Source organism: Ptiloglossa arizonensis, chromosome 5 (genome assembly GCF_051014685.1).
Source record: "Ptiloglossa arizonensis isolate GNS036 chromosome 5, iyPtiAriz1_principal, whole genome shotgun sequence".
NCBI lineage: Eukaryota > Metazoa > Arthropoda > Insecta > Hymenoptera > Colletidae > Ptiloglossa > Ptiloglossa arizonensis.
Window position 1 is genome coordinate 12,242,839 of NC_135052.1, and position 23,999 is coordinate 12,266,837.

Below are 23,999 nucleotides of genomic sequence, written 5' to 3' on the forward strand. Positions count from 1 at the left end.
GAATCCCTCGTTCCGAGGTAATCGTTTAAAATAAGAATTTGGCCGCTCGATGTTTGTATCGATGGTCGACGGATAGACGACGGTAATCGGGCCAACAATGCGTCATCCTAAATTCGATGCTCTAGGTTTTCCTATTTCTCCAAGGGAATCGTTCGGATCACCGCATTAAGAGCGGTGATCTTTGATTGCCTCTGCAGAAAGCGTACTGCGCATGCGCGACGAACCTTCCGAAACCTCAAAATACTTTCTGCCAAGAAAAATTTCTCGACCATATTTTCTGGTTCCTACACGACACCCGTTCAACTATGCGATTATGCGCCTGGTCCTAATAAATTAAAAATGTTGTGTCGACGATGGAACAATTCCATGATAACTGAACACGTGTATACGTGAACACGAAAAACTACGAAAATACATTTCTCTAATTTTTCAAAAACAAACATTCCACGTAAAAATAAACCGACGAATAATTCACGAATGCATTATAATGTTAACGAAACCGAGCGAGAAACGTAGAGCGTTATGTGCGTCGCGACGCTTCTTAAAAATGAACGATTAAAAATAAAGCAATTAAGAAGCACTGGATATACCTTTCCCGGTACAATGAACATTCAATATGAGGTCAAAAAATGCCAACATCAACGCGGACTTCTGAAAGAGAAAAAAAAAACTATGATACGCTATCAGTTGATTCCAGTTTAAACAGGTTTTCAACGAAACGCGACGTACTCTGACGTCAAGCGTGCCCAGTTAACGTATACATCAAAGCCGTTCCGCCGCTAATTTTGACGCGCGTTCAGCTATAGCGAAATTAATTTTATTGCCGCGAATTAACACAATTAATTTAACTTTATTAACAGTGAGTCGCACCATGACGTCAAACTCTAACGCCACAGATACGTGACACTAATTTTTCTCGACAAAGGAAATACCAGTTTTTATGAGGCGCGTTTCAGCATTTTTTCTTTGTCGTCCGTCAACGATAATCAGAAAGTCGAGAGAGATTCTTCGTGGACGCAGCTTTCTGTAGGACATAACCTATTTAACACCACGTTTCTCTCGAGGTAAAAGTATTAGAGATTCCAATAGCGAGACGCAAGTTTTATAACATGCATGTGGCGCTATCTTACGGTGGAATTGACAACTCTTTGCGCCTAGAGTACCGTAGGTGTGTCGATAAGTAGAGATCTTCGTAAATTTTCGAATATAAATTCGTGAAATTTTGCTGGTTTTTTTATCCGCCAGATTTTACATTCTTTTCGAGAAAGTCTAAGAAAATTCGAATTCTTTCCCGTGAAATTTGCAAGTTTTCGATATAGAAGATTCAAACACTCCTTAGAGGTTATTCGAAATGAATTTTAAACACTATTTTCCGTTATCGAGACTAAAAATTGAACGATCTTTTGTTTCATTTCTTCGGAAACATTGGGTGCGAAAAAGTAATTTCGAAAATAGACCGATTAAAAATATTTGTGTGCAAGTAAGAAACGGAGGGGATTGTGTGCGTTGTTTTTGGCACGATTCTCGTGTTTTCATATAATGCAGTCAAGTAGAATGATAGACGGGTTGTAATAAATAATTTGTTAGTAGAACGTATAGTATTCGTTCTCAAGGAGAATGAGGGTGGAATTTGCTGAACCAGCCAAACAGCGAGCAGTTGAAAAAACTTCGTCGGAAAATATTTAATAAATCCATGAAGTTTCACGAATGATCAGGAATCTTCTTTCTCCAATTGCTCGCGCTATAATATAATCGGACACGCTGCATACAGGATGAGATTCGATGGTAGGATTTCGATCGAACGTAGCACCTACGAGGAAATCGCTTTGACGAAGCCTCGTAACCGTCGGATCAAAGACTGAGTACGTGATGAACGAGTGCTTAAAAATAGCGAACAGAGTGTGCAGCGAATAAAAGCGCAAGGAACGAACGGACCAAAGACCAGTACTATCCGTCGTGGAAAACGAAACCCTATCAACGGAATCACGCGGTTTCTCGATCAACAACGGTACCCGATTTTTGCACGTACTCGTGTAATTGTATCGTATTTTGTTACCTCCATAATGAAACTTGCAACTTGCTTTCCATCGTATGAAAACATTAATATGTGTGTGTGTGTGTGTGTATAAATTTGTAGTTTTGACTTTATATAGAGATTTCTCAAATTATTTGGAACTGAGTTTACATAAAAATTTATATAGATATAGTGAGTAGTTATAAAATGAAACTTAGAACATTCAAGCTTTTATTTTTTATAGTATTATTTATATTTTTTATTCTTTTAATTGATTTTGTATATAAGGAAACACAAATCTAGCGAAAGATCAAGATTAAGTAGATACCAAAATAATTTATGTATTTAGAAATCGTTGAGTATCGAGAAACTTGCATTTGAATTTACCGCCGTTTTGTCGGTCCACGATTTTGTTCGAAATCGCCAATGAGAATTTAAACCAATGTTTACGAAAACATCAACATTTATAAGCACAGAGCCACCGGTTCTTCGAGGGAATATGTTTGAGACGTGATTAGCAATCATGATTACGATAACCAATTATAACATCCGGTTATATTAACATATTAGATTAGATTAGAACGCTGCTTTAGAAACGAATCGAGGTATTCATAACCACGCATTTCTGACTGTATAAATTTACGATGCATATGGTTTCGTAAAAACTTTCCGAAATACCAAAATTCGATAAATTTGAATAGTTTTTATATCAATGATGAAGGTTGATAATTTTCTTACAATATTCTTCGTGTTAAAGAAAGATAAAAGAACGTGTAGTTCTACATACAGAATCAAAAATTTAAGAATATCGCGCGTTCAGAGTGTACTTGTAACCGCCAAATGCTCGGCGGGACAATATGGCGGATCTTATATCATTTCGAACGACTACCATTAACGCCGAGAAATAAATTGGTAGCAACAATATGTATTTTAACATCGAAATATTTAGAACATTCAAAATAGGAAGTATTTTTCTCTCGTGATATCGAAATTCTTTGTTTCGTGAATTGTTTAATTCGAGTTGCATGAAAATATATCGTGGTTAGAACTTTGGCGTCACTTACGGATGATGTTCGACGACGATTTCCATGGCCACTGCATGCACACTGCTTGTTCCCTTGCAACGTTGCCCTGTTCTTATTCACAGCGACGATAAATCTTGGCACTTCACACCGATTTGTTCGTTAAAAAAGGACACTAATTTACCGTGATAACGATCACCAAAAATTTGCAATATTCACCCGCTGAGTGCCGCGCGCGGACTGAACACCTCTCAGCGTGTTGCGCAGAACGTTCAGAATTTTTGCACTGCGCAACTCCCTCGGGACCGTCCTACTTCGAGCCTTAATAACAGTTTCTTAATTCATAATGAAAAGCTGCAGTATCGTAATCGTCTTTAAAACTTACGACATTTCTGATTCAAAGTTTATGTAAAATTATCCCGAACGTTTCACTGTAGTATAAAAACGTTTTACTATATTTGATTTCGAATTAGGTCTTAGTGATTTCGATAATCTGTAATTCATCACAGAGGACCTTAGAAAATTCTGGCTATAATTTGTTGCATAGTTGGAATACGAGGTGGAGTAAGTTGAAGAATATTTATTGTATATAATATATTCAAACAATTCGTACAAGTTAATAATTATCGGCTTATTAGTTTTATTTAACGTTTATTTCATTAAGTGATATTTATAAATACCATTGCTATATAATACAATTTAAAAAAAATAAATTTTATGGGCGTGCATCCTCCGTTATTTCAATTGTATTTATTTCAGTATCAAGATGTATTACTTACAAATATCATAATTATATTTTATTTAAAAACTCAACTTCTATCTCAAAACACCATTTGTTCCTTCCTGGTTGAACTGTTTAACAAAATCTTCTCTGTAGTAATAGGACAATCTGTAAAAGTATTTCATTCAAATTGAACGATAATACATAGATGTCATTTTCTTGATTATCTTTATTTCTTGAACTAAATAAAAATTATTTACCCATTCTATACCACGAATCACTGTGTCCAGCATCTTTCCTTGCTGAACTGATCGCATTGCGAAGTGCAATTGTTACTGAATAACTCATGCAAAAAGGCGGTTCACCAGTTGCTGCAGTAAATCATATATCAAATAAAAGTATTGTAATTACAAACATATATTTTTTACCTTTTGAACGAAGCGCGCTCAAAAAATTAGGCGCATTTCGACGGAAATAAACACGGAAATCAACAGGAATATCTTTCGCTCCCGGTGGCTTGTAATTCTGTAAAAGACATTTTCCACGCGATATAAAGTATTTTATAAAATCTATAAAATCTATATAACCAAAAATTTTAACAAGAATAACAATATACTAGTAATAGGAACAAACCCATGTTCTGTAATTTGTCAGTAAACCAGTTTTTAGGTCATAAATTAAGTCTTCAGTGGTCCAATATCCAAGTCCCATCACGAAGCCACCTTCTATTTGTCCCAGGTCTATCTCTGGATTCATACTAACTCCGGCATCCTCCATTATATCTACTCTATGTAAAATGTGTTGTCCCGTTAATACATCAATTTCAACTTCTGTTATTGTAACTCCGTATATTGGATAATTTGTTATGCCGTCGTTTGGAATACTCCTGTAGAATACACAATAAATATTTGGATAAAAATCGTTGAAACATTTGGAAAATTATGAAAAGAATATATAGTGTTTACTATCGATCGTAGTTAAATCTAAATAATACGAGATTAAACTAAGTCGAGTTTAACGACAACATTTGTGGTCACGGCAACGAAATACAGGGATGTCATGGAAACATCCTAGATATCACTTGGAATATCTCTTCTTTCACTACATTACAAAGAAAATTTCATCAATTGTATCTCGATATCTACATTTTTGCCACTATCAAAAATAAATACTATTCGCATAATATCAGGGTTGTCATAAGCATACATGTAACGTGTACAGAGATCAACGTTCGACAAAGACGCTTTCATCACCAATTCTTGCCAAGACGGATTCTTCATCTCCTTTTTAATAGGTTCCAGTCTTTTCAGGAGTTCCTGGCAACACTTCATTGTTGCCTAAAATCAAACAATCGTAATTTAAAAATATTGTAAAAGTTTATACTTCAAATAGATACAATAATATCTTACATATGCACAACTCTCGCTGGTGATACTACCACCAGTGGTAGAATTATTCGGAGCTATTAGAATATTGCTCGGTTTAACGGTGATCAATGATATGTCAATTCCCAAAGTGTGTGCCGCTACTTGAGCTACCTACAGTGAAAGAGAAGATATTTGTTTTTCATCGACATACATTTTATCAATTTTGTTACTTTCTCTTACTCTTACCTTTGTATTTATGCCCTGGCCGCACTCGATACCACCGTGTGCAATGGAGACAGTACCATCACGGGCATAAATTGCAACGTGTGCGTTGAATTGTCCCCATACAACTAAGGGATACAACATGGGTAATATAGAAATTCCTTTTTTCTTCCATCGATTTTCCTACAACAATTGAAACTAATTCAATTAAATGACGAACCTTCGTTTTCTACATTTTCTACACATTCTTTGAATAACCGATACAATGTCAAACTGAAAAATTCGTTATAGTAGCTTCGTTATTACTTCGTAAGACGAATATTTTTCTCTATCTAACATCTTGACTTGTAGAATTCAGAAGTGATTCGTGTAACGTATAATTAACACAATCCGATCATATTCATGTTCAAATTCGTAAAAACGATCATTTTTATTAAAAGATGACTCATCCTCGACGCGCATCTTATCGTTCTCAGTTTCTCAGCTAATTGAAGCGCTCAGGGCCAGATTTTTTTCGTTATCTGTTGAATATTATATAAACTAATTAAAATGGAAAAATCTTCTCACATTATTGAACACTTCAACGGCTCTCTTTCTCATTTCATAGTCCGTAATCTTCATCAATTCGTCTATTAAAGGTTGCAACATAGTCTTGTGGGTTGGGTCCATGTTTAACAACCTAATTTCTAACGGATCTTTCCCGACGGTTGTTGCTATATGTTCCATCATGTTTTCTACCATAGCGATAGCTTCTGTAGAACCTGCGTTGCATAAATAAAAACAATTATAGAAAACTTTACAAGCACTATTTTATTCTCTTCGACGTTAACACTACTTTTATTTTTTCTAACCATCAATTTCAATTAATATCCAAGAAGCGAAATGGATAAATATATAATATACCTGGTGCTCGACAGTAAGTATTGCACGGTAAATCGGTTTTGATCTCGAAAGCTTGAATGGTCCAAGTACTGAAATCGTAACAGCTGCAAATTTCCCCAAATAGAATTAATCGTTTGATCGTTTTTCTGAGTGACAGGCAGTAAATACTTTAATACAACATTTGCTAGACTTTAGGCATTCACTACGTGTGTCAGACTTTAGAATTTTTTGGAAACGCGATGCCCTCATTAACCCTTTCGCATCGACTAATTTTTATCTGCGTGTAATAAACAGTTTTCTGTATATAGTTTCGAACTAAAAATTGGGAGCATTTTCTCGATCGTGTTCAAACACCCTCAAAAGAATACTCTATCGAGAAAATGGCATGTATACTATAAACACGGACTTCGTAGTCAAACAACGTGACAATGCATAAAATGCAAAATGGTACTTCGTTCGCCAAAATGTCCCAAAACATATTTTACTGTATTTGAATTATTTTGTACAAATAAATACAATTTTTAACGATAGAATTTAATTTATTCCTTTATTTATTTTTTCGTATACGGAATTCTAAATAAAATTTAGGCTACTGCATAGACACCGCGATGACGAATTTCGTAAGGATGCGAAAAGGTGAATTCGAACTGTGTCTACTCAACAATGCTCACTTTTTGAGATGTTCCACTGCGATGGGACCTTGAAACTCATTGAAGCTACAACCATTATTACCCCAGTGTTTCGAATCCAGATATTGAATACGCCCATCGTCGTCCACTCCGATCTCGTACTCCTGTCGACTGTCGAACCGTTTACCAATGGTCATCATATTGCTTTCTATGGACATTATGAAGCGTACTGGTCGATTTAATTTGAAGCAAACCAACGCACACGCGCAAGATACTATCGTGGAACGCGATATCTTTGCGCCATAACCGCCACCCAGTCGTCTTATGTGGACATTCACGCTGAAATTACGATTACAATTAGTCGAACGTGGAAAGAACGTTGAACAGTGAACTCTATCGCGTTACCATCATACTGTACCTATTATGATTTACACCCAGACACTCTCCTATGGCTATTTGGGTAAGATCCATCCATTGTGACGCCGGATAAACGTCTAATCCGTCTTCGGCCGGAACGCAAACGGTAGTCTGAGGCTCTAAGGTGTAATGATACTGACCACCGCATCGGAAAACGTCTTTTATCAGGTGCTTCGTATTGTTTCCTGTAACGCACGATGTTCTAAGTACTGTATATTAACGAATTAGTTGCTTATTTGATAATTAAATAGAAAATAAAAATTGAAATGTACAAAATTACCAAGTTCGTGTTTAGTATTTTATCGGGTCAACAGTTTATCTCCTTTCTTACAATATTTCCGCGAGTTTTTAATTTTTTTTTTTTTTTTTTTTTTTACTTTTACAATTTTATTTTCTCATTCGTATTCGATCGGACATTCGATCCAAGTGCGCTCGAATTTTATTCGCTATTGAAAATTAATATTTTTATATCGTTCATTGTATCTTCGTAGGGCTATTATCGACGAATTGTTTTCTCGATGAAAACAAACACGATCTCGTTCGAACTACTTTCAATTACATGCGATACAAATCAACAACATATTTAAAATAAATTTGAATTTATTTTAAAACCTTTTCAATATATCTATAAGATTTTATATTAAGATACAACCAAAAATATACGAATTATAATTTTCATTAGTATTGCAGATGAGTCGAGTTCGTGTACTATCGATTGCGAGCCATTGAATGCAGGTAATCCGAGACTCGCGGAGGTGTTGGTTTATTTCGTTTACTCTCGGTGTATCCAGCTTGCTTTTCTCGTTCACTATACCTGAACACTTTTTTTGTGTTTCTTGGTAAAGACAGGTCGGTTTATTCCTATATTTAACACAGAGGTATCCTAACACCTACGGATTAGGTTTCCCGTCTTTAAAAGAAACAATGAAGCGAATAAGAAATACGAGAGGCACGACTGCAGGGGAATAGCGGGTTTAAAATTCCTGATAGAGACTTAGTAAGATTCGAAGCGGTTGTATAGATTTCAAGTGCGAGCTTGTTTTGCCCACCTTTGCTCTTGGCGGGATAATCAACCGTTTGCATTAATCTGGTCTCATCATTCGAAACGATACAATCCTCGATCGTCAGCACTGTTTTGTTCAGGTCAACGTTCGCATAAGTGACACGTACTTCATTTGCTGCTACGTTCGCGATCGCATGTGTCGTGGCGACGATCACACCAACTGGTTGTCCAGCGAACTCGATTTTCTCATCCGCAAACAACTGCAAATCAGAGTGAACAAGTTGAAGCAGAGATTTTATAAATAAAAATTTCCTTCTTTAATGAAATCGTTAGTCCAACGTTTGACGTACCACTTCGTCGTAAGGCATCAACATTAATTCAGCCTTTGCTGGAATGCACAAATTCTTTCCAGGAATGTCCTTGGCGCTAAAGAACGCTACCACTCCTTTCATTTTCTACGAATGGATATTTAAAAATTATAGTCTTCAAGTGTCCTCATATTTAAATCGATTAATTTACTCGATCGCAAAACACTTAATTCTAATAGGTTGTTCAATAAGTTTTGTCGTTCGATAAAACTTAACGAACAACCTAGTACTATATTGTTCAATAAGTTTTATCGAATGAAAAAACTTATAAAACAACTTAGTATAGTTTAGAGGACAATGTTTCGATAACATTCATCAGTCATTGGAGAATTTTCCTCTAAATTAAATAATTATCATAATTACATACATTGTATCAAGTAATGGAATTGGAATAATTTTCCACGAAAAATTTTAATTAATTCTGTAGTAAAAATAGTGTACCAGTGCTTCAGAAGCATCGATGCTCTTCACCTTCCCATTGGGCACTGTGGTGACAACAAACGCGCAGAAAACTTCGTTCCAAAATGGTGGAATGTCGTTCACGTATTGCGCTTCGCCCGATGTTTGGTATATGGCTTCTAGTTTTGTCAGGGGTTCGTTCAATGGCCATATATTCTTATCCGTGTCGTAGTCGTGTTTTCCGGAAGACAATTCCCTTTGCAGAAGAGGCCCACCACTGCGTGCCACGGGATTGACGTTTTCCGGTTTGATACCTAGGAGAAACTGAAGAAAAATGCTCTTCGTGTATCGACTCTCCTTTGGACCGTTTACAATTATCAATTTCTCGAAGCAAAGATAAAAAATAAAAATGTTTCGATGTCAGCTACAGGAATATTTAATTAATATATCTCTAATTAAATATTCCTGTAAAAATTTCTATGCGATGAGGTTCTGTTTAAAAGGGTACTGTTTAAAAATTTGTATGCGATGAAACTCTTCAAGGTCATACCAAAGTTGATTATCATTACTGTGTATCATTCTCGATAGCGTATAATTTTCGTATTTTTAATACTCGTTCCTATCTTTAATAATTTTTTATACTTTCAATCTTTACGAAAATATTTATATATATAGTATTTGCATAATATTTACATATAATTTTTAACATTCCACGTTTCAATGTTCCGCGTAATTTTCAATATTCTACAAATATAAGTATTTCAATATACTACGTATCTTTACATTGTACACGTTATAATATTTAGAGACTTCGAGAGTAGATTTTCCATCAAAATGGCGACCGAGAGTCGCCTATCGAGTGTAAAAAAATAAGTTTCTACATCCACTCGACACATACAATTCGGTTTTTAGCGTATGTTTACATCTATCGTCGAATATATATACTAGGTTGTTCAATAAGTTTTGTCGTTTTTTCCATTGTAAAAAATACTATGACGATTCAACTTTGAACAATTGTAAATATACGAATAAGTCGACAGATTTACATGAAACTTTACACATGTTCATCAAACAGTAGTACCATCTTTAGAAAAATAAAACGACGAATCTAATAGCTCCGTTTCTTATCGAACGACAAAACTTATCGAGCAACCTATCACCTTGAAGAAGAGTCCTTCGGAAAGCATTTTCCTAAACGCTGGCGAATAATCGGGCAACACGTGATCAGGGTCCAATTCGCTGTCCAGTTTCTCTATAGCTTGTTGCACTACATCGTTCTTGAAAATCGATTTACCAATTAGGAAGTTTTCGGTATTAATTGCATGCAGCTGAAAGAACCAATTCAGTCCTCAGATATAAGTGCCCTATTAACATATTCTTACTCGATATTCTTTTCACTCACGAAGTCCTTGTGTATTCCACCGAGTATAATATTCGGTTTCTCCAGGACCTTACCAGCTCTGTCCAATTTGAATAGAAATCCAGCGTTCACGTGAGCATGGGCGTTTTGAGCTCGTGGCATTATCTACGATCGTACAAATTTTTCTCGTGTAATCGTTTTTCCACAATTTCACGAATGTTGAATAAAACGAGGAGTATTATAAGTATTACGCACCTTAAAAGATCTGTACTCGTATTCACTACTGAGCGCCGGTAACACGATACTGTATATAATTTTGTGTCTCATATCGAACTGCAAGAATTCCATTAAATTCATAATGGTCTTCCCCTCGGCGCCCACTATTCGTGAAAAAGATTGCAACTGTTAGACTTTTCTCCAAAGACTTTGTAGGATACAAAGAATAAGTCATTCTTTCAAAGATATGTTCAATCTTTGCGTCAAACGATTAAACAATTAACACGTTGAGTGCAGCGTAGACCATCAGTGAATCACATTCTACCTTCTGTTTTGATAATTTCATGTAAGAAATATTATCATGAAATAATTTATAATATCATTGAACCGGTGCACAATTATAATGTGTAGTGAAATAATCGTATCATGGCTCATCAATGACCTTATTTTTCTTGATAATTCTATTTTTAAACTTATGAATGTTGTAAGTGTTGTCTCATTTATTTATATGTATATAATGAATGCAACAACTAAATGAAAAGTCACTTGAAATTGGCACTGCTCTCAACGTGTTAAGAGAGAGACATTTTCGAAGTTATATATTTTGAGAAAATACAAATAAAAAGAAAATCGATTCTTTGAGATTGGATTACCAAAATATCCTTTTAAGGTAAACATAATCACCTATATGTACGAGTGCCCCTGCAGTCTCGAGCATTAAGAAAAGATCCGAGGGAAATTCATGGACTTGATGCTTTATCATCAAATTTCCAGCTAGGCTTCCAATCTGCAACCAATGGGGAATTTATTATACAAAGAATAAAAAGTTTGGATTTTTTCAATTTTTAATTAAATTTTTTTTTTTTTTAACATACTTCGTCGTTCGTATCGAAATTTTTGACGCATACATACATTTCTCACGGGAACGCTCGCGATTAAATCAATGTGGTCGGCCAGATGTCGCAAATAATGGAAATTTTGTTCCTTGGAATAATTGATGAAGGTCTCCATCGCTACTGTGAGGGAGATATTGCTACCAACGGTCAAGAAATCGTTATTTTTGCTTATGTGATGTAATTCTGGGATATCGTTTATATCTATGTACATATCGGGCACCTTTAATCGGTAAATACCTGTAACGAAACGACACAATAAATGACACATAAATGTACATTAGTACAGAGTGAATGGTAAATCATAGCTATAAGGGATGAAAAAATATGAAAAAAATGTGGTACAATATTTTCTCATCCGATGTTTTGTTTTCGAGAAAATCGCTTTTGAAGTTTGTTCAATTATGAATTTTCGACCCACGCTATATACCGTATACGTATCTTAAAATCTAATAGTTATAGTGTTGTTCGATTTGAATAAAGTTCTGTTAGAAACAAGTGACAACTGTAAGAGCAATTACCATGAGCTGTGTTGCCACCGTTTAAAACGTAACTTGCTTCTGGATTTTTCTGAAATATTTGAAATAAATCATCCACTGTTAACACTTTATGGAACATCGATCCTTCTAATTCCATTTCAATCTTGCTCTCGGTATTGTGGGCCCCCGTGATAGAATTATCGATACTATTTAAACAGGGTTGACCATTGGTACCATTTGGACAGGGTAGACCATTGGTACCATTTACACAGGGTACACCCATCCTTTTGCACATTTTAATCTTATACAATTCCTGGAAGAAAAAAAGATACATTGTATAAAAGTCCAACCGAGCGTCTAGTAAGTACACTCATCGAAACAATTGGGAGATGATGTATGTACTCGACTAACGACCTCATTCAAAATCGATGAAATCCTCCCTCCTTCCCTATGAATTTGCTTCAAATTTTGCACATTCGTAGATCTACGTACTCGTCGTTAATTTTCATGGTCGATTTCCCCTCTAAGTTTAAAGTAACTTGACTTGACCATTATTTTCGGGAAAAGTTTGTATTACTCGTTATAAAAGAAAAAAATAGTTTCTTTCGATCTTGATAAGAAATTAACTCTATTATCCCTTCAAATTTAATGCTCTTTCGAACGACATAAGACAGATGTTGGTAGAATGTTTCGTTTACGATTTATTGCTTTTAATTCGAAACGTGATACACGCTCGTGATAACGAAGTTGAGTAATAATGTTGTGATCATTCATGACACGTTTTCTAGGGTACTTGTGAGAACCTTCAAACAGGAGATAGTACACACTGTTTGTTTAAAAGGCATGAAAACAATATTACTCGTATGTACCTTTAGTAGACGTCATCTTCATCTGAACCTTCTCTAGTACGTTTCGTACAACGAAATTGATAATTTAAAAATACTTAATTCTCAATTATTCAAATAACTTTCAAAACTTAAAATCTGAGGGATTTATTTAGCTTCACTTTCTACAATATCTATCACGGTAAAAATATAACATATTTTTTAAAAACCGAGTGCTCAGATTGCAATTTTCACGTTTTCTTATATCGCGTAAAACAATAGTATTCGGTTAGAGACTGTGTGACTCTTTTTTCTTTTTTAACTCAAATTCCATTAAAGTATCTTCGATCGTTCAAATGTTATTAATTAATTTTTATTTCGATACTTTTCGACGTATTTTCCAAGGAGAGCGAGTATTTCGTCGTTCTCGAGTGACGTTTCCTTATTCATCACCAAATTATCTAGGATCTCGAAAACTATTCTTGTTTTATAAACTATTACAATATGTTTCATAAACTATTTACAAAAGATATCAATGTTCTCAACGTCACCGGCATATACTCAGAATTGTTTCGAGCATCGATAAATAGACATGCTCACTTCGATATCGTGAATATCTTTAACAAACTCTTTGGGGGCATCAGAAGCGAAACTTTTAAAAGCGTCCAAAATTGGTCTGTAACCTGTGCATCGGCAAATGTTGCTACCAAACGAATTTTCTATCTCTTTCATGGTCAGCGATTTTTCCTGTAAAAGACTAAATAGTATCGCCAAGTCGATTAAATTGGTCCTTGGCAGGTTCGATGAAGAAAAAAGTGTTTCAGATCGAAGAAAACAAAATCTAAATGAAAATGGCGTACCTGTACATATTCATTACCATACCAGTACTACAATAGCCGCACTGAGAGCCATTCTTTGCGGCCAGTGTAGCTTGCAACACGTGGTAGCCATCTCTTTTATTGCCCAAACCCTCAATGGTTTTAATGGCCCAACTGTATGTAACAAATTGAATTAAGAAAATTAACCTTTTTACTACTCGAAACGGAGTACGTGTGAATAATAATTAGATTGTCCACTTAAATCAGAGGCTATCCACTCACTGTGCAAAATAAGTGTCGGTTAAAGATTCTACGATATTAAATATATAATATTTATTTAACTCTGGATAGTTGGGAAATTTAAAGCAAATTTCTTTGTAAGAGCAAAAGCTCATTTCGATTGATTGGTAAATAGAAAAATTCATGTGTCTTCAAAAAACACAAGCTGGGAAATTTAAAGCAAATTTCTTTGTAAAAGCAAAAACTCATTTTGACCGATTGGTAGATCTAGCGATTTTAGATCGTGTCAATATCTTGCAAAAATCTGAGAAGAAGCGTCGATCAATGGTACGAAAGAAACAGTGTTTTGTACGAAAAACAATGTACTTACCCATTACAGATTATAATTGGCACTAGGCAAGAGTTCACAGACATCGTTTTTCCATTGATTTCAACTGCGACGACACAACAACCACAGCCACCCTCGTGGCACATAGCTTTGGTCCCTCGCAGTTTCGCATAATCTCGAATGAAAACGTTAAGGGATGTCCCAGGTGGTATTTTTCCTGTGGCTAGAAATAATTGTAATCAATTTTATTTTTCTCAATTATATCATTTGGGGACGATCGGTTCTTTTCTAGCAGAAAACTCAAATTTATCATTTTCTATTTCAGATTTTCTATCGAAGACGTTAAGGGATGTCCCAGGTGGTATATTTCTTCTGGCTAGAAATAATTGTAACGTTTTAATCAATTTTATTTTTCTCTACTATATCATTTGGGGACGATCGGTTCTTTTCTAGCAGAAAATTCAAATTTATCGTTTTCTATTTCATCAGGTCATACGTGTAATTCCTTTTCTATGTAATCTCTCTCGTTTTAAAAAACTGTTTAAGATAGTTGGGAAATATACCAGTGTAAGGTAATCCATTGATAGTGAATTCCACAGTGTTCTTGACATCTCTGTAACAAAAATCAAAAAGAATACTCGATTTAGAACTGCACGACAACGACGACGGTGAAAATGATTATGGCGAAATGCCATTGAACAAATAGGATTTTGTCCTATTGAGATATAATAGGATTTCAACGAGTTAAATAACGATGTTATTATACAATTTATAGATATTGCAGAATCTGTCACTTGTACACGATTCGCGGTATACATCCAAGTTAACTGGTCAGAATAATCGGTACGAATTACCTAATCTTAACATCCAAAATATTCCATAAACTGTTAATTCTATCGAGAATGATTTCAGACGATATTTATAAAAATATTCAGTATCTAGGGTACCTGAAATTACTCCATTTGCAATACTTAATAGACACGTATAATAGACACTCTAGAAATTCTCAGATTGTTTCGAAATTTGCACACATTTTTTATAAAGCAAAATAAGATTACTTGGAGTAATTAAAAAAGAGGTGAAAGAAGTTTTACTCGCTTATTGTGTTGAAAAACCGTAATTGTAAACAGAACGAAATAAATTTACGCGAAAGAGCTTAAGACAAAGATCGATACTGTGTTTCAATAATACACTTAGTTTAGAAATCATTACACAGCTATGAATATAATAGAACGAATGAAACAACCAACAAATACGAGACCAAGTTTCTCGATTATATATTTGAAATTTATATTTCTTCGATTATATTTTGACATTTGACACACATATTTTCAATTATGTTTTCAAATAATAAAATGAAATCATTTTACTAATTATAAGGAAAGACCGTTATACCTCACGCAGTCAAAATCCATTCTAAATATTTCTCTATCGGTTTACAAGGACTATATCACTTGGAGTACTAGCACTGAATGAAGAGCACTAGGGATATCAAATCTTATCGTGATAATATAGATTCAACAGTAGTTGTGTCCGCTGAGTGGGCCAAAATAATCGCCCGAAACGTTTCTGAGTACCGATAATGAGCAAAAATTAAACGCATTCACGAATGGTGATGAGCAATCAACGAGATTCAAAACTCACATATAATAACGATTCACGAGAAAGAGTTGATCAATAATCAAAATTCAATCACTGTGAAAATCAACAGCATATTTATTTGGCAACCAGACCGGGCATAAATTTCTTGCTTTCATAATATTTACATTGGACTTTTGCAGTTTAAACTGTTCTAAAGGATTATACACAAACGTAACGAAATTACGCACAAATGACGAACAAAACTCGAATTCTTGCAATCTAATGTTCTCATTGTAACGTTTAAAAAACAATCACAAATTAAATGTTGCAAATTGCAACGTAATGTGACATTGGTCGACGCCATTTTTTGCGTAGAAAACCTGAACGTTTTAAAGCAATAAATTACTTGCAATAATTACACATCCTTCTATTCATCGTTGTCATGCTTATCGTACACCTAAAATGTATTGAGTTTAAAATTATCTATTAATTAATTTTAGCATGAAAATTAATTATTTAATTAAGATACAATAGAAAGGAAAAAGAAAATTACATAATGTGAAATTAATATCCATCTTAATTAATTTTTGCATTATAAAATTTAAAAAATTGCCTGCTTTTTCTGTACTCAGACTAGTATGACCCCTTAAGGTAAGTAGAATACAGTCTGAGACAATGAAACGAGTAATTGTAGGTACACATGAACAGAAAATATTCCACCCAACTGGTTAATAAAGGTTGATTACTATCATAGTATGTTATTTCATCGATTGTGATGCATTCTGTCGGCCTTAAAATACTTCTCATATGAGACTCTCTATTTTAAGCATTATACATATGTATGTAATTTTCGACAGATGAGTGCTCTTAAATTTCAAACTAACGTAACAACGTTACTAACATTGTAATTGAACAGTGTAACTGTGCGGTACTTCTCTTCGATAATTAACATAAAATCATACACATTTGTTACGGTATAATTTATTCTTGTTACGTTGATTACAGTTGGAAGCAAAAATGCAAATTCATTTTGACGATGTCGTAGTTATCAGTAATTGTTGCATAATCTGATAATATTTCGTATTAACTGTTTAACGGAACGTATCAACTGAGAGACACGATAACGAAATATGTAAGAGCATTAGCATGCAATTGCATACTGAAAACGATCATTTAATCCGACGAGGAAAGTGTCAATGGTGCCCTCATGCTTGACGATCTTCAATCTTTCAATTTAGAACAATTCGATTCTATAAGGAGACAATCATTTATATAATCTATAATTTTATTTAATATGTAAGTTTACACAATGTGTAATTTTACATAATATGTAATTTTTAAATAATCTACACGTTTTATAGAATGGAAAGTCGTCACATATCGTTGAATTAAACTAAACAAATTTTCGACGTAAAAATGCACCACTTTCCATAAATTTTCTCGACCTACACCATAAGAATGTCAATGGTGATTTTTCGCTCATCGAGATCTTCCTCTATTCAACGTTACACATCGTCAATGTACCGATATTCAATTCTCGTTTCATGTAATTTACAATAACTCGATTCTACAAGGAGAGGATCTTTTACATAATACATAACTGTGCATTATCTACGTTTTACAAATTCATAAATCATCGTATATTTATAACATCGAATCTCTATATATTATAGAATCTCTTTCGACGTAAAAATACACTGCTTTCCGTGTACTTTTGTTACCTACACAATCAATGAAAACCATTCCAACTTTCACTGTTTGCATGCAATGCATTCTGTTCTGATCAGGCGTCGCAATATTGCGAAATTTACATTGTTGGAGGAATTTACGGTTGTAAAGAACACATTTTTCATCGAGTATTTTGATCAGTTGCATTATGCTCCATCAAGATTAAGTGACATTAATGAGATTCACAGAATGATTAGGGTACTGGAACGAATACACATTGTTTTGTGTTGGTCGTTTGTTTACACAATATATTTGCGCGTTGTGTAGCAAATACAAGAACGAGGTGAACATTCAAGAACATTGTGTATCGATAGGACCAAAACAGTGAGAGCAAAAAATATTTTTGCATCCATGGTATCGGAATTTTCCGTACCCACTTGAGCCTGCTTCGACTGTAGGCTTAGAAGAATGTATCGTATGCGGTAAACACTTGAGTCTGCTTCGAGTGTAGGTCTGGAAGACACATTGCGTGCGAACGAATCTACGTTTGAGTAAACATTTAGCGCTGGTCTGTTGCCAGGTGTCTGAAGGGCACGAGTGACCCTTCACAGGGGGTCCTGCAAGTCGACTGGGCATGGAAGTGCATTAGAATGAAAGAGAATGAATGCGCGTAGGTATATAGGGTGCGAGAGGAGCGTTTCGGAAACAGTACGAGTAAAAGTATGGCCACGAGAAGAGACTGGTAAAGACGTAGTGACAGTATGAGTGAGAGTATGACCACGAGAAGAGACTGATAAAGACGTAGTGACAGTATGGCCACGAGAAGAGACTGGTAAAGACGTAGTGACAGTATGAGTAAGAGTATGGTCACGAGGAGAGACTGGTAAAAACGTGAGGACGGTATGAGTAAGAGTACGAAGAAGGACCAGTAAAGACGTAATAAGAGAGAAGTGTTGAAAAGACGCACTAAGACGAGAGATTTGTAAAGACGTACGCGACGAAGACGGTAAAGAGGTTTGCCGCGGGCACCGAAACAATTAGCTTAGTTTTATACGTAGTCGATCTATCTTTAGTGAAACGAGAAACCAATACCACGTCTAATACTGATAATACTGCAACTATAATAATAACATGTTATGCTATAATATGTTATACTGAAACTATAACATATAATATCTATATATCTATATATATATATATATATATATATATATATATATATATATATATATATATATATATATATAGCATAACATGTTATTATTATAGTTGCAGTATTATATATATATATATGCACCACCCATCACCAACACATCTTTATTTATAAAGAAAAGTAACCACCATTCTAATGCAGTTAATGCACTATGGTACGTAACGACGAAATAAATCGAAAAAATAGAACAATTGTGCAACAGTAAGAAACTTTACAAAACAAACCTACTTAGACGATTTGATTTAAAAAACATTCTATTGACTTAATAACGAAACATTTAATATAGTTAACGATAAACTCAAATCGGACATTTTTTGAATTTGCGTTACACCTCGTCCCGTTTAGTTGGAATCGTCTAAACGCGAAAAAAGGACGTTTATAATACGTGTTACATTTTATCGCGTCAAACCGTCCTATCTCCTTAAAATAGATATATTTATCTGTATTTCGAACGAGTTATCAAACATGATGCAATGACAATGAGTTCATAAAAAAGGACTGCAAGACATTGTATTAAAATCGAACAAATGCGGATAATATGTTGGTGTGCATTAGCGTTTCTCAAAATGTACTTCGCAGAGCCTTACGGCTTTTAATAACTTTTAATAAACGTTTTTCGTTCAAATATTGAACAATATTTATTTTTGGAATGTGTTCTTCGTGAAAATTTAAAAATAACTTTGTAGAGTTAAAATAAAACGAAAATATTGCTAAACGACGAAGATAAATGAAAACACAAATCTCGTGTACGTACTTAAAAAATTTCGAGGCACCTGTTATCTTTTGAGACAATATAATGAATTTTTGAAAATCAACAGAAATTTAATTTCGAATTCATTTTTAACTTGGATATGGCCATAGTCCATGGGACACTCCATACCTAATCAAACACTATTTGAAGTAAGATTTTGTATTTAGTTGTAATTTGGACGTATTGTAAACTTTACAAATACTTAAACGTGTTTCGAAAGATATTTAAAACATTTTACAAACCGATTTTACAACTCTTTGAAAAACTGTGGTGATCTTTGTTCAACAAAATCGTAACTGTTGAATCGAGAAATTGAATCAGATCGAGCTCTGATTCAATCGAATCAGATTGATACATCGAAAACGAAGGACGCAATAAAAATGAATTTAAAAAAAAAAATTTCAATATTATTCAAAAATAAAATTACATCCCAATAAATGTTTCAATAAATTGTAATTATCATTTTTAATGTTTGCGATTCTTTAGATCGATCCATGTTGCTCGTATTGTACATCCTCCTATTTCGAACTCTATAGAATCTTATTCATAGCACAAATTATAGAATTTTCATCGATACGACTGTTTGAATAATAATTGAAAAGTGTGTAACGGTTGTTCTACGTGTTAGGTATTAATACGAAATTCCTATAAAATGACTCCAGAAATCATCTTGATCGTTTTGCAATACGATTTGCAATACACCTCCTTTTTCTACTGAGAGCGAGGATTATGCAAACGGACAATTACTACTCGTTTATTGTAATCGCACAATCTTCAACGTTACGTAGAGCCGAATGAACTTAACCTTCAGAAAATATCTTCTGCTGAGATGTTCAAAAATGCTAATCGAAGACGAGTAGATAATTTTATCGTGAGTTAGGTTTACACTCGAAGGAAAAAAGTATCATTATCAATTAACGAGAAATGTTTGCATCGAGAGTAAAATGACTTGACAATTCCTTGGGCAAAAATAAAAAATGGAACACAAGAGTTGCAATCTTTTTACGTGATATAAATATAGCGAGAATACCGACTCATGGTTCAAAAGAATACGCGAAGCAATTCAATGAGTAACTACATGAATAACAACTGAAACTTTTCGAGACTTGCAAAGAATATTTTCGATTGAAATAAATATACAGGGAGTAGTGACTCACGGTTAAAAACAATGCGAGAATCCTCTACTCGAACAATATCAAAGCGTCGAGTGTGCTACGAAACTTAAATATTGGGTAGAAAATTATTACATTACTTATGCAGAACGATCCGTGACTTACGTATGTATTTTAAATCTTGCATTTAATCGGTACGTAATTGGTCATTTCGTATACGCGAGTCTCAGCTTTTACTGCGAAAGGATTCCAGGCGCCTGTTGCAGTCCAAAAAAGGACGTCCATTCGCTCAACAATATGCACAAAACACAATTATTTTCCCATCATTGGAGCTCCTGAGACTTTCTCTTTTACTGGATAGTATCATTCTGCCTAAGGCTTCTTAAAGGTTTATGTACCTTTCAGTTCCCTCTTTTACATTAAAACATGCATACGTACTTGGGTAGAGTATCTCTTGGGGAGATGTATATTCATATACATTTAAAGGAAAATATTAATCACTGTACAAACATTCGTATGTAAATATTTTCCAAAGGACACAAATAATAAAGGGAACATAAAAACGGGACAAATTTTGTTTGAGAAAAGATATAATTATTTAAATATTGCACACCTCTTTCGAAAATGTTCGCAGCATTATGGAGAAAAAAATTAACGATTCAATGTACAATGAAAAATAACGTCGTAAGGAACACGTTGTTGAAGACGATCGGTAAAATTGTTAATTATTTTTGAACAATATTCAGTACCATCGAACTACAGCAGTTAATCCAAATAAATGAACACTTACCCGTCACTTTCCTTAACACGGTCCATGTTGGCTGGGTATATTCGAGGCAGGTCACTCTTGGATGCAAGTTTGAAAAGAAGCGCAAGGATTGATTATCACTGGAAACGACTCCTAACGATAAAGACGTCGTATGGACAGCAACTAGTTTAATCGAAGTTACGAGAGTAACTCAATTCAAGTGACTGCTGAAGTTTTCTTCGCGTTCCTATATCACGACCTCCCACCACCTGCAAGAAGGATAGTTGCAGAAATGGGATATTACTTCCGACTCTGTTCGGAACATGCATCTAATGACATTCGTTACGTAGTAAATCGGAAACACTGGTCCACAATTTCTTAAATATATAATGTATCATTCACGACGATTTGCATTTTCTTCGTTTCGTTTAATATTTCTTCACTTTATGATTCGCCTCCTGAACGCTTCGAAAATTTTCCTTTCCCTGGAAAAATGTTCAAATAGCCGGTCCAACATTTAGAAATAAAAAAAGAAAATGAATTTCACGATACCAAGGAATAACATTTGGAAATATCTCTCGAGACAAGAAAAGGGAAATGGTAAATGGTAAATCTCAAGGATCGCTTTGACAAGTTCCAGCGGTGGGAACGCGTTTAACATTGTCATCGAACGATTGTTTTCGATCAAAAGAGATCGATCTTGTAGGTACACGGTGCGTGTTTTTCTTTTTGTTTACAAAATGGAAAGAACAGGGAGTCAAAGACGAGAATACCGTTTCTTCGGCAAAGGAATCGAGAATACTTTGACAAGTTCCAGTGGTGGGAACGCGTTCAACATTGTTATCGAACGATTGTTTTCGACCAAGAGGTCGAACTTGTAGGTACACGGTGCGTGTTTTTCTTTTTGGTTACAAAATGGAAAGAACAGGGAGTCAAAGACGAGAATATCGTAGTCCGGGCACGTTTCTTCGGTAAGGAGAGAATCGAGAATAATTTCAATAAATACTCTATTAAACGCCATTCATGTGTTACATAATAATCATACAACATATTCGTAGCGCATAATGATATCAATGACAATTAATACAAAGTAAACCGTAAATAATAGCGTCTCAACTAATATTACAGGTGTACACCTTCCCGTTGAACTTCGCGCGTGTAGGACTACCGTTAAAGAGAGACGTCCAGACAGAAGGAAGGTAGAACGGAAAACGAGATAATATGGCATCCTAGGACTTCATATCGTGATCCAAAAAAATAGCAGTTTCTCCATCCTCTATTAGACTCTACACTACCGATATCGAGTCGATCGAGTTCGTCCAATCTCTCGTTACTTTCTCGTTAAACAAAATATTTCCGCTAAACACTAGCGACTTTACAAGTTCCTCCAGGCTGACGCTCTTAACACGTTCAATGCCTTTCACCTTACGGTAATCTCTTGGGTTCCTCTTCCGATTATTTGATCGTTAGTAATACTAGGAAGTAACAAGTACTACGACAAATTATCGAATATTTTTACATTTTACGTCTTCGGTTTTGAACAAATTCGTGGACATCCTTATGTATGGAAAACTGGCATGTGGTTGATCAACGTGTTAACGTTAATTCTCAACCGGTGAAATACGATGAACGTAATCCGGACAGAACGAGAGAGCGAGAACGCTCGTACTTCGTTCTCTTACGTGACTCTTCGTCGTTAACGCGTGGATGTATTGTTGTACACGTGCTCTTAATTCTAGGGTAACTTCTTACGGAACTGTACACTTCGAGAAATTAATATACAACATTTCCAGTAAACAATAAACCAAATTTATTGTCTGCTGATAATTCGATCCTTGTTTGCAGATTGCGAAAGTTTCGATGACAGGGACTGAAGTCCGCGTATATAATTTCCACGGACGATCGCGAGATGTTGCTCGAAACAATTGGAGGATTATTGTGTTTCTGAACAAAATAAAACCGAACCGAATACCAAAATTAATCGTAACACCGGGTAAGTTCACTTAACGTCCGATTTGTAAACTTACACTTTGAAGAGCGATCTTATCGCTCGAATAGGTGGTGACCGGTTCTAATAATTATTTCGAGCAACATTACGAACAGTCTGAAAGAACAGTGTGGATAATTTTGACTCTGTTCCACTGGTTGAGTTCGTAATCGCGATATAAATTTCGGAATTTGATTTTAGGTAAATAAAGAAAAAAAAATAATAAATGAGAACAGTAAAGGTGAAGCTAGAAGGAATTCCCAAGTTCCTCCATGGCACTGAACGTATTAATGGTCGACGAAAGATTTGATATAGCATTCGTTTTGTTTTGTTCGTTTTTTTTTTCCCTAAATATCGTGTTGCCATCCGCTAACTTACAAGGGAGAGTTACATAGATCGCTACTGCCCTATGATTCTCGATAAAATATGCGTTTATATATGTATATGTAATATTGTCCTGTTATACTCGATCACCAGTAAGTTTACACAGACGTTTGTTTGTTGCTTTGGAATTTTGAATATCGTTTAAACGCGTCCGACGATACACGACCATCACCATCGTTAAATCAGCATCACCATCATGATCGAACGTTCACATAAACCCTTCTTAGAACGAAAAGTAAAATGTGAGGTATAAAAAAGTGTTTGTTCCGCATTGTTTGAACCTGACGAGAATTTCAAGATACAACAATTAACTTTCCCTCTTTTTCTCTGTACGTATAGATACTTTTCAGTAT

At 34.8% G+C, this 23,999-nt stretch overlaps 2 protein-coding genes across 2 annotated transcripts in view; both read right to left on the bottom strand.

Moving 5' to 3' along the window:
- Positions 1 to 3,260, bottom strand: part of Pmca (plasma membrane calcium-transporting ATPase 3) — a 93,340-nt gene extending 90,080 nt beyond the window's left edge. Inside the window, exon 1 of the mRNA XM_076311974.1 lies at positions 3,079 to 3,260. The gene's annotated coding sequence lies outside the window, so the exon portion shown is untranslated. The remainder of the gene's footprint in view (positions 1 to 3,078) is intronic.
- Positions 3,261 to 3,766: 506 nt separating this feature from the next.
- LOC143147088 (uncharacterized) lies at positions 3,767 to 21,509 on the bottom strand. Its single transcript, XM_076311971.1, has 25 exons — positions 21,318 to 21,509; positions 14,766 to 14,815; positions 14,245 to 14,425; positions 13,677 to 13,808; positions 13,417 to 13,573; positions 12,035 to 12,305; positions 11,533 to 11,753; positions 11,305 to 11,407; positions 10,660 to 10,784; positions 10,447 to 10,569; positions 10,205 to 10,372; positions 9,087 to 9,368; positions 8,628 to 8,732; positions 8,324 to 8,537; positions 7,276 to 7,459; positions 6,900 to 7,196; positions 6,250 to 6,332; positions 5,914 to 6,107; positions 5,371 to 5,529; positions 5,167 to 5,295; positions 4,964 to 5,094; positions 4,391 to 4,643; positions 4,186 to 4,282; positions 4,018 to 4,128; positions 3,767 to 3,925 (listed from the first exon to the last, which is right to left on the bottom strand). Exons 1-25 carry the CDS (start codon positions 21,341 to 21,343, stop codon positions 3,858 to 3,860), a joined length of 3,864 nt encoding a protein of 1,287 aa, XP_076168086.1. The 5' UTR covers positions 21,344 to 21,509; the 3' UTR covers positions 3,767 to 3,857.
- Between the last annotated feature and the right edge of the window lie 2,490 nt (positions 21,510 to 23,999).

Bases quoted from the DNA above. Each gene is read 5' to 3' on its own strand.
- LOC143147088 (XM_076311971.1), bottom strand. From the start codon at position 21,343: ATGGACCGTGTTAAGGAAAGTGACGG. The intron at 12,306-13,416 runs GTGAGCATGTCT...TTTTTCTTCCAG, and splicing joins AAGATATTCACGATATCGAA to GAATTGTATAAGATTAAAAT. The intron at 11,408-11,532 runs GTATGTATGCGT...CATTGGTTGCAG, and splicing joins CGAGCGTTCCCGTGAGAAAT to ATTGGAAGCCTAGCTGGAAA.